General features: G+C 38.2%; 1 protein-coding gene across 1 annotated transcript in view; it reads right to left on the reverse strand.

Moving 5' to 3' along the window:
- The window catches only part of ZNRF2 (zinc and ring finger 2), a 59,571-nt gene that overhangs the window by 21,293 nt on the left and 21,898 nt on the right, over window positions 1–16,380 (reverse strand). The window contains exon 2 of the mRNA XM_017818017.1: window positions 6,577–6,672. Coding sequence (XP_017673506.1) covers window positions 6,577–6,672 — 96 coding nt within the window. The remainder of the gene's footprint in view (window positions 1–6,576; window positions 6,673–16,380) is intronic.

The raw sequence follows: 16,380 nt of genomic DNA on the forward strand, positions 1-16,380 counted from the left end.
TCAGCATTACTCTTTCAAATGAACAACCTCCCTTCACAGAAAGCTGAACCATAACAGGCTGCTTTTGCAGTGATGCTCTTTTGAGAGGCACCACAAGCTGTTGAAGGAGAGATGTGAGATGGTGGGACAGAAATACAGCTTTACTGAACAAAGGGAGGAAGAACTACAGTTTGACACTGCTCCTCTTGGCGGTCTGGTTGGGACAAGTAGCTATCCATGGCATACACTGGTGAACACAAGTGAAAGTTTCCTCTTTGTTCAAACACTACCAACAATTCCCAAAGAGATAAAGTATAAACCAGTCAATATATTTTAATCAAGGTCTTCAAACACAATTTTCCTCCTTAAAATGACAATTCTCTCCTTAAATATAACAATGATGTAACAAGACAAGCTATGAAAGTTTGGTCTGATATTATATCCGTTCACAGAAGAACAGCTGTGCAAATGTCTGAGATGAAAATTTTATTTGTTATAGTAATGTTCTACTGTCACCACATTAAACAAAATCTCAAAGTTAAACAGCCCTACATAATTTCAAGAACTACTGAAGAAAACAGTTTTAAAGCATTAGGGACACTGAATGAACCTCCTACATACTCTGGAGGATGTTCAGGAGTACATAAGATCAAAACAAAGAGTAAATATCACTATTTTAATTGCAAGCACAGGATAAGTTTTTTTTTTTTACATGTTCTGTTAAACTATCTTTTAAAGGTTCTTCCCCTGCATCCCTGAGGACAGAGCACAGAACTACATAAGGCAGAGCAAGAAGCTAGAAACTTCTGAAGAATCTTGTTAAGCTTTAAAAATGGAAGAGTTGAGAAATTCTATGGAGAATTTTACACCTTGGATAAAGTGGAAAGAACTGGTCTGCCTTAGTATTATTTTGTACTGCTCTGCTGAAAGTCTAGTCCTATTAAAGGATGAAGACAAAGAGGAAGGCTTAAGCTTTTCCAGGCAGACTGGCAAGATGCCCTTCTGCAAGGTCTTTCAGGGTATGATCTCAGGAACCCTGGAAGAGAAGTGAATTTGAGGTTAGTAATTCCCTTCATTCCAGATTGAAGTTTTGAGTGCATCAATCAAAATAGTTGAGAGCATCATCCCTGCAGAGTAAAATACTCTTGGGTGCACAGAAGTGACCAAGGAAATCAAGTCACTGCAGTGGGCAGGACTACCAGAATAATCTATTTTGGTGGTTCAAACATCGGATTAAGGTGCAATATTTTAATTTTGTTCTACTGAGCAATATAAACTCATCAAGTTCTGGCATAAGCATCTTGCCCCAAACATGTTGAAACAGACAGCAATCAATAAAGCTTATAACTTGTGTTAGAAATAAATTAGGTCAGCCCCATTCACAAAGAACATTTCCAAAATATTTTTATTTAGTCCCTCAAGTGACTCATGTCAGTCTTTAAGTCTCTACTTTTGATCAAAATGCAAATGTTATGGCTGTCATTTCGATGTTGACAACTTCTCTACCAGGATTACTGCTTACACAGATTCCGGTTCAAGATTCTGACACTTGCTCACAGGCAGGCCTCGGCATGTGGCAGTCCCAGCAAGAAATGCTTTCCTCACAAGATACAACCCAATACCTCAAACTGGTTTAGAATAAACAGTGTATTTAAATCATGACAAAACCCTTTGCATCCTTGCTAATCTGAATGAGTTGCAGTGCTGTGGCCCAGGTCAATTTGAATTCACTTCGACGGCACGGGAATTCTTGGATAGTTGTGCATGGTATTAGATCAAACACCCCAGAAAAAAAAGTACACGGCCAGATAAGAAGAGCACCCAGAGTTCTGCTCATGTTTTTCCTTCTGGCATACCTATCTGTCTGTAGGTACACCTACAGACAGAATATAGAATATAGACAATATTCTGTCTGTAACAGTTTTCCACATACTAATTCTTGATTTCAAAGAAATTGGATAAACTCCTAATATAAAATCATATCTGTAATCCCTGCTTTCTGTGATGTCTGATCTCCTTCTCATTTTTAGTATGATAGGTCTAAAAGAATTCACTTGTTGTAATTTAAAAAGAAAAATTACAAAGTCCTTACTTCAAGTAAGGAAAAAATCTCCAGCAGTTCATGCACGGGGTGTCTCAACATTCTTCCTCTTTGAATCACACTAGTGAAAGCTTTTCCCCTCAAAATGAACCTCAGTAAATATGTTGGCCAACAGTCAGACCCACTGCCATATGTGAATTAAACGCAGAACGGTCTGAGTGAAAGCAACACTGATGTCAAAGCAGCACCACCCCTGAGCAAGCGGCTTTGAGGAGATCGGCTTAGAAAGTTTCCAGTAGAACACCATTCCAACAGAAAGTGCTGACTTGATGAAACCCAAAATATTCCACAGGAATGTGCTAATTCAATCAAAACTTTTGAAAGAGGACAGGCCGGCTCGCCAAGCCAGCCAACCAGTCTAGTGAGCTGACTGGCTCTCCCCAGCTCTCTGGGGTCACTGGCTTCCCCAGCTGGCCAGGTGCCAGGCTGCTAGTCCCTGCTCTCGGAGGGGCCCTTTAATAATAACAAAAATAATATTGTCTTGCAAAGTGTTCTGAGAAACAAACAAAGGAATTTTAAAATGAAAATCAGAATTATTTCAGAACAAACTGCAAGGTTTCTTCAGAAGGAATTGGGTTCATTTGTTGCAAAGCATCTAAAAATGATGCCTCTAAAGTCACAAGTCTCTCATGCGTCTTCTCAATTTTTTATAGAACAGTTTCCAATGAAAAAAGAATCAATACTGTAACAACACAAAATGCACAACAATTATATCCAAAATCTAAACTTCACCAGATAGCTCTAATCATCAGCAAGGAATCAAAGGCATGTTGCTTCCAAAGCACTGAGTAAATTCACATAAATGCTCCAGCCCAACCAAAACATGGAGCTACACTGTAAGCAACACCTTCTGCAGAGTAGTCCTGAAGTGAGTTCCCTGAGTAACTCACCATGGCAAATTTGAACAAGGTGGTGCAAGGGGCCTCATTTAATGCTTTGGAGAAGCTCAAAGAAATAGGTATGGCTACAGAATATTTTAGCAGTGATTTTTAAAAACCCCTGTCAACTAGCAAGTAACCCACTTTCTTCATAAAAGTGGTTAACCAGTGCATAGGACCTACTCTAGCTTCCCAGCAACTCAGCAAGTAACAGTATTTTCTAACTGTTAAGAAAAGGAAGACTCTTTAAGATAGTATCACCAAACAGTACAATGTTTTTTGCACAATACCGTTGATTTAACCAGCTTTTGTATAAAAATTCCTAGAAATTGGTTCATATGTGAGCACCACAAGTAGTTTAAAGAGATGTGGAACAAAGTTCTACAGAAAAAAGAAAGCGCTCTTTTTACATGCCAAATTGAGTCAGCAATGAGATCTCTGTTGCAGGTAAGTCACGTGATTTTGAAAGAATAAAGCCAATAAAATGTCCTGATTTATTTATATGAAAATCAGTGTAACTTCCAGCATAGAACTGGGACAATTTTGTGACCACTCTCTTTCAGAAAACACATGTAAATCAGACAGCTGCCCGAGTCTGCAGTTCACTGACCCTTTCAACTGCCAAATGCAGTGCACAAAGGTAGCTCAGAAAGCAATTAGAGATTGGCTGGGAGGACTCATTAATTTTTTTAAACTTCAAATCACAACTAAACAGTCTTATAACATTTTTCTGAGGGAGACTATATGCCTCAGACTCATATTTAAAAAGAAGGAAGGTTTGTCTTCTCAGAATGACAAAATGCATAGAATTTGCTCCCTGGTGTTTCTTAGAAAGAATAACTAATACATTTACAGTATCATATGGAAACACATCTAGAACAGAACTAGACATAAGTACAGTTCGATCCAACTGCTCAGTTTCTAAATAGCTCAACATCTGCAAAGTCTAAGGCTCCCTTCAATGTGCAACACAAAACTCAGAGACAAAAGAAGGTGAGGTGGAAAAAAGGAAAGAAAAAAAAAAGATATTTTTCCTGCTAGTGGCAATAGGACTGGGAATGATCAGTGACCAACACAATCAAATGGTGCCTAGTTGGCTCTAGTTGAGTATGTATGGCACAAGGCCAAGAAAGTAAAGTATAAAGAAATGCCTTCCATTTTGGAAGAGGGTATCAAAAGTTGAGCAGCATCTTTTCTTCTCTCAAAGAAAACTTGAGATGCCCTCCTTATGGCCTATGACAAAAAGGCAGATTCATCACTAATCTCACCATGGCAAACAGCAAAATAGACAAGCAGAAAAAGCATGTATGCAGTTCTGGTCCTGAAATCATGGCAGCGTTACGGTACCAATCTGCTAGTTAATTTGCTTTTACTATCCTGATTAAAGGGACCACAATCATACCACAAAGTAGCAACTGAGCACTGCACAACTCTGAAGCCATACTCTTGTTTTCTTTGTGTTGCAGTAATCTGAATAGCCAGCTATAGGCTATAATTTAAGATTTAGTCCATGAGTCCAGGAGCTAACTAACTGGAGTCACAAGGATCAATGCACACTTCTATTAAGTGTTTATGAGAATGAGACCATACTTCTAAGTAAGCGTCTCTCTCAAACCTGCCTACCTAATTTAGCAGTTTTCTTCTTCCAAGTTTATATAACCATTTCCTAGAATGAGTTTCTGAGGCTCACTGTACAGCAGACACACTCCTAAATTGAGAAATGACATGTTGCTGGTAACAACTGCACAAAGTTAACAAGGTGGCCCAAAGGAGCTCCAACCAGTAGTGTGCCAGTTGAGAGCAACAGTTCAGGAACGAAAAAAAGAGCCTGAACACACGGTACTGCTGTGATACAAACATACACCATAAATGATACTGAAAGAGTGCCTTACGTAATTGCTGTATCTTTCAACAAAAGTCAGTCAGTTGAGTGCACTCATATGTACATGTAGAAAGCAGCAGGGGTAGAGGATTTCAGTCAGTCAACTCATAATTTGTGCACATTCCATCAGATGGATTACTGCCAGTGCTTGTTCTCTGCCAGTCTGCCTCCTCCTACTCCACCCTAACTGATTCCAAGAGCATTATCCACCTTGACTGGGGTGACTAACCTGCTTCTCTTCTCTCCAACATCCAACATCCCCCAGTGCACAACTTATCTTGAATAACACTCAGTCCGAAATTTAAAAAGGAAAAACAAAGAGAAAAAAAAGCCCTCGCTGTTAGATGAAGTCAACCTTCTCAAATATACATGTGGTAACAACAGGAGGAAAAAAGAAATATTTACTTTTCTCAAGTGCTGTGCTGTGAAATGGATTTCACAACTCTAAGCATATGATTTCAAATTATTTTTGCAATTATTGCTGTCTGGATAAAGAATAAGGTGGGCCCAACCATTCTTCAAGACTTGTTCCAATAAAGAAGTCCAGTATGGAGTACCATAACAGCAAGGTGCCTGAAGGGTCAAAGAGCCATAATACTGCAGGTTATTTATGCAATAAATAACTTATGTTGGAAGTCACCTCTGGAGGTCTTCTGGTCCAGCCCCTCACTCAAAGCACAACCAAGTTAGACTAAATTGCTTAGGGCCTTGCTCAGTTAATTTCTGATCATCTCCAAGGATGGAGGTTGCACAGCCTCTTCCAGCATCTGCTACTATGTTTGACCACCCTCATTATGTGACGTTTCTATTTTACATTGAATTGGATTTTTCCCTGATATAACTTGCAAGCATCAGCACCTCCAAAAAAACCTCCAGCTCCCTCTCTTCTACAATTCCTTTCCAATTGCATTCTGTTCTCACATCTGATGACTGGTGAGCAATAATCTCATCGAAGAGACACCATAAGATTTTCTGGTAGTAGGGCAGCTCTGCCAAAGCAGGTGCTAGGATTTCAGTAAAATTTTGAAGTCCTAGTTTCCTGAAGCCTTTTTGTGTGCTCACCATAGAACTGAGTGTCAGCCTAAGCCACAGTGATAGAAAGGTTTGATCTCAGTGGCAGAAGTCCTGTTTGTCTTGCATCAAAAGTTGCCTAGAAGGAGAGCTTAGTAGTAGAGGAAAAACGGCTACTACAGGCGGTTCATTTGATATTGGCCAGTTTGATCAAAATAACAAAAACACATATATCTACCACTAGTCCTTATGAAGTATCACATATGCAATCAGCTGAAGAAGGAGGAAATTCTTTAATTCCTTCAAGAAAGGGTCATTTTCTTGAATAATGTGCAAATGCACACTGTGTCAAGTAACAGTCCTTAATAAAGTCCCCAGGAAACTTGACTGACCCACCTCACTACTTGAGGTAATCATATGAGAGGACATGTAAGCTACACATATCTCAAGTGGACACTAAATGCACACTGACCAATGGTCAAAAAATGGAATGCATACAATCAAATGAGAATAATTTTATATTTTCAGAACACAGTGCAAATTATATTGGCACGCAGTATAAAAAGACCGAGTTCTTAAGCATTAATTTGAAAAAACTACAAGCAAAAAAAATACCTAATTTCTGAGTTCACTAACTAGTTACCAGAGTATCTTATTATGCAAAGAATTATTATCACAGTAATGTTTAAAATGAATAAATAATTATCAGCTTACTTCTTTCTTACCATTGTAGGTTATCCTTGGTTTTGTCAAACACATCACAAGATGTAAATCCATTTCGTCAGAAGATACAAATTTTGAACATACAGGGCACTTGAATCCTACGGAAAATAAAAATATATAAGTGTGAGTACACTCAACCATGTAGCAAATACATGTATTCAAGTCAAAAAGTTATTCTGCACACATTAAAAGAAAGGAAAAAAAAATCCTGGAAGCTTTTCAGCTTTGACCTGATATTTCTTACAGGAATATAATTCCCTTGATTTCTAAAGATCTCAAAATGGACATTTTTTCCGGAAATTGTTCTGTTGCCAATTGCAAACATGTCAGCACCTCTGGAATGCAAACTTTCCCAACAACCCTAAGAACAGTTTAGGACAGGAGCAAGAGGATAATATGACTAGTAAAACAGACATTAGAAATGTGTAGAGGACACAGTCATGAAAATCTGAACTTGGGCAAGACCTCTGAATTAACATGTCTGTTTTTACCAGGAATTGCACTGAAACTTTAACCAAGGATCTCAGTTTTACATCTCATCATACAAGCAGCAGCATCTTTTACCAGGCTGGGGCACTGGAAAAACATTAACTCAGGGGTGTTGCCTCACTTACTGAATCACTAATATTTCCTGTAGCACTGATTTTGTTTGACTCTCTCATCCTAGCCAAGCATGACTTGTTGAGCTTTTGAGGTCACAGCCTCAGGCAACATGGGGTAAAGAATAACCAAGACAATCTGGATTGTGATGCAACTGCATAACAGTCTATGACAAAAGTGCTTAATACCTAAATTTATGTCATTGCCAAAGACAGCAGTCTTCCAGTTAAAGGACAAGATCAGCTGGACAAGATTTACAGTCCACAGAAAAGTCTGAGAAAAGCCTGATTGATTTTGATCTGCTGAATAATTAACACACGAGTGAGAGACAAAAAGCCACCAACAGGGGTCTTGATCCACAACAGTTGTTAAGGAGCATCCTTACAGGTAGGTTGTCCAATAGGACGACATTCGGCAAAAATATCTAATCTATGTCCACACTCAGTGCACAAGCACAACTTTTTCTCTCATGCTGTTGAAAATAACAATGCAAGCCTGTATAAAAGGCCACTGCACCTTCCAGCAACATGCCCGTCTGGGCCTGCTCCCACATGGTTTAGTTTGTTGCCCCTTACTTCTGTACTTTTAACCTTGGGAGTCCACAGTGAACCGAGTCAGTCAAGGATGACAAGAAACTTGATGCTTCACTTTCAAGTTACTGATGCCTGAGAATTTTCATCTTTACTGTTAATTATTATGCAGCAACTAATCTGAAGCATTAGCACTTGATAGAAGTACTGCACTTCCTTTATCAAGACAATGATTTATTCCTTTAGTGCAGTTAATAGGAAGCAAGTCAAAGAGGACAGCTGGTCATAACCATAAGGAACTCAGGGCAGCAGCTGAACATGTACTGGAAGCCACTTCCTGAGGTAAAGTACAGTTCTGATTCCTCCCATTTTAGTCATAAGCCATTCATATTTATTTCTTCTTTGTGTCAATCTTACACTTCAGTTTAAATACTGCTCTTCTCTCCATATTTTTAATCCTCCTCCCCCATCCCGCATCTTTACAAACAATAGTTACAAACAGGTTAGTAAGCATACAACAGCCAAACACATCTTTTGGAAAAAAAAAAAAAAACAAACAAAAAATTTGAAAGGACTAATTTACTTGTAGAAAGCTTTATCTGTGACATTTCAGCTACTGTGTAGCCTCCTTCCCCGAGGATGCATCTCAACATGACTAAAATTGAAATTAGCATCTCAGTCCTCTGAACACCCAAACCTCCCATTACTGTTTTGTTATGGGTTTCCTCAAAAACTGACCACGGGTAAATTTTCTCTCCATCTTTATCAGCCTAATGCAGCTGATCACCAGGCTTTGACTAGACCTAAGTCCCAAGCATTATTCTCATTTATAATTGACAACATAGTTTGATGTGAAAAAGCTGGTAACTTCCTTCTATGCTGCAGAGTCCTGCTGTGACAGAAGGGAGTATTTGCATTAGAGCAAGTTAACATTTATGTTCATGGCTAGTTAAGCATGGAGACAGTCATTAACAGGTTCCCTCTGCTTTCTGGACAGAACTCTTCTAGTTTATTCCCAGGGTCATCAACACATGTAATTGGGGGTGACAGGGGGCAACGACAACCACCAACAGGTCCTTAGAACCACTGCTAAAGTTAACAGTGTTATTAATAAAGAACATACATCCTGCATTCTAGCAATATAGTAAGTATTTTATCAATACATTATCTTGTGGCTTGTCCTGTGTCAAGGGGGATCTGAAGGTAATGGTTAAACAACTACAAATATCCTCCTGACACAGCAAGTCAGGGACACCTGACTGCTGTAGCTCTACTCGGCATGTGGAACTGAAGAACCCAAAGAGTAGAGGACATCATACTTAACTAAGCCTTAAGGACAAATGAGCTGACAGGGGTAAAGGTATATTTGTGGAAAACATGTTTTTCCAGTGTCCAGAATCAGCTGCATGGCAAAGACTAGCATAATAGCAGAAAAAGAGCCTTGGGGTCACAACACTTGCTGAAACATTTTTCAAATACAAGTGAAATCCAATTTCTCATTCTTTCACAATGTTCTGCTGCAATAACCAGCTCCTGGATTTAGCCATCTTTCCTAAAAGATGTATAGTGTATGTTTTGTGTGAAGGAAATAATATTTCCAACTCGCTTAGTAACCCCAAAGAACAGATTATTTTGACTGCAGAGACAATATTTACTTTATTTTAAACTGTATTTGAAAAATATAAATAAGTGAAAAATCAACACTGTCCACAAGCCAGTTAAAGGTTCTTAAAAAAAAAGCTGGTATTTTCCCACCTTTTCTCAAATCAGAAGGCAATAGTTTCAGGACCCAGTTTACAATTAAGTACTTTGTAAGAACAAAGATTCTATTGTATCCTGCCCAGCAGGTTAACAACATTTATAGCCTATGTTTGTTACCGTCAGTCTCACGGAACAATTCCAATAACTTAAAGAAAGTTTCACATGACTTTAACAATCAACAACAGGTCAGAAATAACTTGCACTCTACATGACTTGTTTTACTAGTTTTGTAGATAAACAATGCATGCACAGACATTTGGAAAACAAAGAGGAAGTAGTTATCAGATGAGGTACTATCACGTGAAGTGTCTTCTAGAAACTGTGACGTTTAACTACTTGCTCACCCTATTTACAAGGAGAGCACAAGAGATAACACACAGTTCCAGGTAAATATCCATCTCTTATGAAGGTGTTGGTTTCACAGCATTCCTTATGAAACCCAAGATGACAAACTGTCACCTTTGTATTAGTGTTGTCACTGTCAGCATATCACTGCAAAGCTGTCCTTCCTTCTACCATATCACGCCAGTGATACCACCTAAGTCAGTTGAAGAACTGCCTCTCACCCCACTCACTACATACAGAAATACAGCAGGAAAGAACTGAGCACCAAAACTGAGCAAACACACACTTCTAGCTGACTTTTCCAACTGCATCCTCAACAGGCAGGGAACCAAATTCTTACAGGCTCTCAGCATCTAGTTTCACAACCCTGACTACAATATTGAAAGTAACACATTACTTAAAACAAAACCAAAATCCAGGAAAAAAGTACAGTTACAAGAAATGGAGACAGAACAGAAAGCTGCAGTACAGTTACTAGAAAATCCCAAGATGGCACAGAAAGTTTGAAATAATTAAACCTGCCTAAGTATCAGGGTTTATATCAGAGGTGAATTCTGTCTTCTCATTCTCTCTTGAATGCATCACTTTCTTGATAACATCACCATCTTTTTCAAGTGAACCTCTAGTTAGCCCAGAAATCCCATTTTCTCTCACATTCATCTACCAAACCTATGATTTCCTTCTCTGGCAGGCTTGGAAACTACCCACATGGACAGGTCAATGGGTGGCCACTCACTCTATCCGTACCAGTTTCAACCTGTTAGTGATACCTTACTGTGTTTGCCATGCTTTGCAAACATCAGGTCGCTTAACTTCCTGTTCAGTGCATAGTGGAGCAAACATAAAGCATCCAAATAACAAACTCCCGGACCTATAAATTTTTGCAAAATCATACTGGCACTTATTCTGGAATATCTAGTTTGTGGTGAAAAAAAAAGAAGAGCTAAGAGCTTCCAGACAACACAGTGCAGTGTGTCACAGAATTGCACATGAAGGAAACATGTTAAAGCAGTATTAGACCTGCACAGAAGAATGGATGATTATTTCTGCCAATATGAAAGAGTTGTAGCAAGTAAGCACAAATAAAACCTGCAACAACACAAAAGACTGAATCAGCCTGATCAGAGTAACCTTTCAGCAGAAAACATCAACTGGAACACTGCCAAAGCCAACCTAAAAGTATAATGAGAGCAGCTGCTCCTTTAAAATAATTATGCAATATATTAGTATTTTAAGTCTTTGTATCCTTTTGTTTTCAAATAAGATGGATAAATCTACTTTGTTTTGCATTTAAAGAAGTTATAAGAAAAGATAAATCCTTGCATCCACACACTTTTTCTAAGATGTATATCACAATAAAACGCCTGACAAATGTTACTTATATATTCACACTTCTTCTTTGGTACTTAGAAAAAGAGGTATAGACAATCTGGTAGCACAGCAACCAGTAAATATGATGGTATGAGGGTGGTATGCAAAATTACTGTCACACAAATAAAGTCTGCATAGTAATGCTAAAAGGAAACAACACAACACTTTAAAAAAAAGTTCACTATTTCTTATGTGTTCAATAGACATGAAAAAGAGGCAAAAACTGTGCTCAGTATAAAACACATGTTCACACCAGAAAGTGTGTGCCTTTCATCTTTTTCCCGTAGTCTGAAAAAAAACCAAGTTACCCTAATCTTTCCTCACAGGCCCTGATGTCTAAACCTTTTATTCCTCTTGTTGTCCTCTGGCCTCTCTCCAGCCTTACTGTATTGCATTGCCAAGAACTGGGCAGAGCTCTCAGGCTAAGACTTCACAAGTCCTAAGCAGAAATTAATAGTTACCTATCATATCATTCCATTACACCTGGTGTTAGATAGCTATACAGACATCCATCTATACATAGAGATATCTCCTTTATGTGTGTGTATGAGGGTAGGTACATTTTAAACAAATCAACAGGTGATTGGCTCATTCCTCTCATGTCCCACAACAACCCCTAAATCTTCAGCAGAACTGGTACTAGCCAAGTCCTGGGTTATATAGTGTTATATTTCTGCTTACCTTTAGTAATTCTCATTTGTCTTTTTTAATCAACTATGAACACTCTTCTAGCATGTTAAAAACAATGCTAGAATGCTAGCATGCTAAAAACAATGCTTCCACAAAAAAAAGTTGACTGAAAACAGACCCAAAGCAGACCACTGTGACACTTCATTCGAATTGCTCTCCTAGAGCAGCTGCAGGACTTTTTTCCCAACTATGTCAGCATCCACCTACTTTTTCACCTAGACCATGTTCCCTAAGTTGCCTAATAAGAATATAAAGCAAAATAGCATGAACATTTTTTAAAAGGCAAAGTATAATGCCTCTGCTTCTTCTGGTTCTTCATTTTCCATTCAATTGTATAGAAGACTATGAAGTGAGATCGTAGAACAGCAGAAAAATAAATGGAAATACTTCAGATTCTTGGTAAAGTAACAGTCCTGTTCAAGCCAAAATTCTGTTACTCCCTTCTGGAAAATAATTTGTAAAAATTAAAGAAGGAAAAAAAAAAGAAGGTTCAGTAAAGATTACATGGTCTAAAAGTTATAATGTACAGAATTCTGTCTTCTCATCAGAGAGCTGAAGTGGAAAGATAGAATGAGTAATTCTGTAGGCTCAAAACCATGAAGCCTTGTACATGAAAGCATATTACTTTAACACAGCTCACATCTTACCCAGCAAGTTTACCCTGACCATCAAAGAGAATATGAAAATTATTTCACAGTAAATTCAAGAACAAAGAACTAACATTTAAAAAATGTCTAAGTTAGAAGGAAAAATAAAAAAGAGCATTACCAACTCCCAGGGAACCTTCTACAGGTGAATTTCTAGCTGCTGTAGCTGCCAATACAAGTGGCCACTCAAAAAAAATTTGCCATTTTATGTACAGAAGTTTTTTTGCTAAGGAAGAAAATGTCTTGGTGAAAAGATACATCAAGTTCTCTAGCTTCCATTCTTCCTTATGTTGTCAATTGTCTAAGCCATGAGAACACGCACCATCTGGAAAGACTTCTGGAGATGAAAAAAAATAAAGAAATACTCCCCTCAATTTGGGAAAGAATAGGAAATCAAATAGAGATGAGGAACAAAATACAAATGTTCCAAGCTCTGTCTTTTATAGAAAACTGAATCAGGATAAGCACAAATAATATCTTCTTCTCAGCTCTTACTGATTTGGGGCTCATGATCTACTGGGGTTTTCTTCCCCACTTTTGTACCGTAAAACTAAAGTAAACAAACTTGTGAATTCCTTGAGGGGAAAAAAAGTATTTTCTCTTGTATGTTCCAACTTAAAACTCCCACAGCATTCAGTGGGAAAGGGGGATATATAAAGTGGGAAATAAAAACAAACCTGAAGTATTTTAATTAAGGAGCCCACAGAATAATTAGATAAAATATGTTTGGATAATAATTCATCTCCTAAGCAAAAAGTTATGATTGACACAATCATATTATATAACTTCTTCAGCTCACTTCATCTTCATAATTGGGAAATTGAGATCTTCAGTAGGAATCACTGAAAAATAATACAGTATAGAATGAAGAAGAGAATTTGAACAAGACACATTATTTATTCATAAATAAAGCCTTTTTTCAACTGCACAATTTTGAGTGTCTAATATCAATGTAAAAGTAACATGTGATGATGATTATAATTGAGAGCTGCACACTTTTAGAAACTGAATAAATACATCCATTAAAAGAGAGAAAAAAAGGCCCATTCTAAAATATCTTGCAAAACAGGAGATGAAATTACAGGTGGGAAAGACCCGTGGAAAGACTGATTTCAACTCAATAGAGAAATAAGAAGAGCTGTTATTAGAGGAACAGCTTTTTAAGAGTGACATTTCAGACCGATGCAAGCACCCAGTGGGAGAAGGAAAAACCTTCTTAGCACCACCTGTGTTTGGGAGTGCCACCCCCCTACCTGGCCATCCCATCACCCACAGGGATCTGTAGTCAAGCTATATGAGAGGTTGCTCAAGCCCCCTTCATACAGTCCTAGAGTCCCTGCACTTTTAAACTGACAAGCACATAAACAAGAACAGTTTTTAAAGTGACTTGTAAGTTACTAATTCACTCTATTACCTGCATTTCGGACAGACACACCCCTCCCATCACAGATCCACACCAGAAGTTTCTCAATGGACCAGAAGCAGCTGAAGACAGGCAAGTGTGAATATAAGCCTATGTTGGGTGTTGCATTTGGCAGATTTAAAGGCAAGAGCAAGCATCAGTTTTCATGCAAAAAGGCTCCACCCACACCCTAAAACCAGATGATTTTAGCTTTTTGCTTGCTATTCTCGAGAAGTATATTTTCAACTACCAACCAAAAACTCAACAACAAGACTTTCCACAGAAGAATACCATTCATTTCCATTGCATCTTTCCCAAGGGAGGGAAGCAGGGGAGAGAACCCAAGGGAACACACTTCCTCTCTCTCTTTTATGTGGGTGTGATGAGTCTCTTCCAAAATGACTCAGGGGCAACAAAGGAAAGATGCTTTTCCTCTTTCTCATGTCTGTTCATTGCAGATCTTCTGCAAGCAGAGATAAGAGCAAAGTCCCCTTCCAGTCACACCGGCAGAGTAATATCAGTAGTATGGGAAGAAACTAATCCTGTCACCAATTTAGAGGCTTCTGTACACAAGTGGGGGCTCTTGCCACTGCGGTGAAATCCTATGGACCTGAGCTGTTGTCTGAATATGCAGCTCAGCCAGGGGTGATACATTTTGGAGCCAAATTGACTATCTTATTAAGAAAACAAGTAGCCAGAAAGCATAGTCAACAGTTTGCGGCACAGAAGTATTTTATTTACACACGGCAGACAAGATCAACCTGTCAAACAAGCTCAGTTCTTGCATTACCAGATGATGACAACTCACCGCAGGCCAGCTTGGAGGTCTGAAAACTTTATGCAAATGAAATGCCTGGAAACTCTTACTTCAGAGATATCCCATACTCCCATTGCTTTTTTCCTCATAACTCACCCATCACAGTTCAAGGAGGAAGAATTCTCTCTCATTCCCCATCTCTCCTGAACCTATACACTTGGTTTTTTTCTTTCTTCTTTAATTTTGCTACTCCCTCAATTTTCTCTTATTGCCCAGAGCAACATTTTCCTCAAACACCTGAAAAAGGTCTTTCCACTCATCATTTCACAATGCAAGTTGAGGAAGACACAAAGGACAGCTGTGTTCTATTGCCAGAAGAAGGCACTTCCTGATAACTGAGTAATTTGGCAAGACAACTACAAATTTTTAAGTGCAGGGTACCAGTTTGTCTACACTCCCCTGCCCTACTTTGCACTGTCAATAAAGTCACTACTTTCAAAAACATACTAGGGTTAAAGAAAGAGTTTCCATTAGAAATCACATAATTTAAAAGAGAATATAGGAAGAGCTGCTCCCAAGATCAGAAGTAATAATCCTACTTTTTCAAAATGCAAAGACGTAAGTATCTTATAAACTTGTGCTGTACATCGCAACAAATCTGATCAAAATTACACGAAGCACGATCAGAGAGGAGAGAGTGGCTATACCATGCTGAGAATATATTTAACGATAGCTAAAAGGGAAGAGGTATGATGTGAAAATGGCTGAATAATGGTTAACAAGGATGACTAAACTGAACACGTGAAACAGAGCATCTTGTTGGACGCAGAGAAGTCTTCTGAGCAAACTGGCAAAAACGCATACGAGGCCTTATGAAAAAAAGAAATGGGAGAGACAAAGTAAACACTGCACTTGAAACGCAGCAGACAGGAACAAAGGAGCAAGCCCCAGGAGAAGGCAGCATCTTAGAAGACAGCACAGATAATGATGCTGCTTGAAAGCATGCAGAAGACAAAGTCTCTCGGAGAATCTGAGAACTATTACTCTACTACACAAACAAGACGATAATGGAGACCTGAGAAAGCACAGCATTTACAGACAATTGGTCTGCTGTCTACAAAGTTTTTACCAAAGTAAGTGAGGGCAAAAAAAATAAGTCCTCACTAAGGCAAAACTTTGTAAAGTCTGATTTAGTTGAAATACTTACCAATAACCTACTTGTTCCTGCAGAAATAGAGGTAGCAGTGGCAAAAAAAAAAAAAAGGGGAAAACCAATCAATGACAAAAAAGTCAGAGTACAAAATAGAAAAGATTACATCTGGGAAGAATATAGGCAAGTAAAAACTTAAGTTAGTATGTGGGATGTTCCCAGGAGTGTATTTATTAATTCTAAACATAATAATGATTCATTTTTTGACAGCATTATTAAATTATAAATCAAAAATACTTATCATTACATTTGCTACTCAGTATAACATAAAAATTTTATCTATTAAAAGTACAGTTTCAAGAAACTCAAGGACAAATGTTTCAATGTATATTTGTTTTCTTGTGCTTTTCATCTCATTTTTTAATCACACATACCAGAATTTTTATTACCTAAGCACAACAGCAGACTTTCCTGTATTATTATATTCTATATTTTCTCTCTAACTCTCCAAAATACCAGTCGTCTACAGGAGACACCAATTTCTTAATTCAGC

This window comes from Lepidothrix coronata, unplaced genomic scaffold (assembly GCF_001604755.1).
Source record: "Lepidothrix coronata isolate B3197 unplaced genomic scaffold, Lepidothrix_coronata-1.0 Scaffold64, whole genome shotgun sequence".
Lineage (NCBI taxonomy): Eukaryota > Metazoa > Chordata > Aves > Passeriformes > Pipridae > Lepidothrix > Lepidothrix coronata.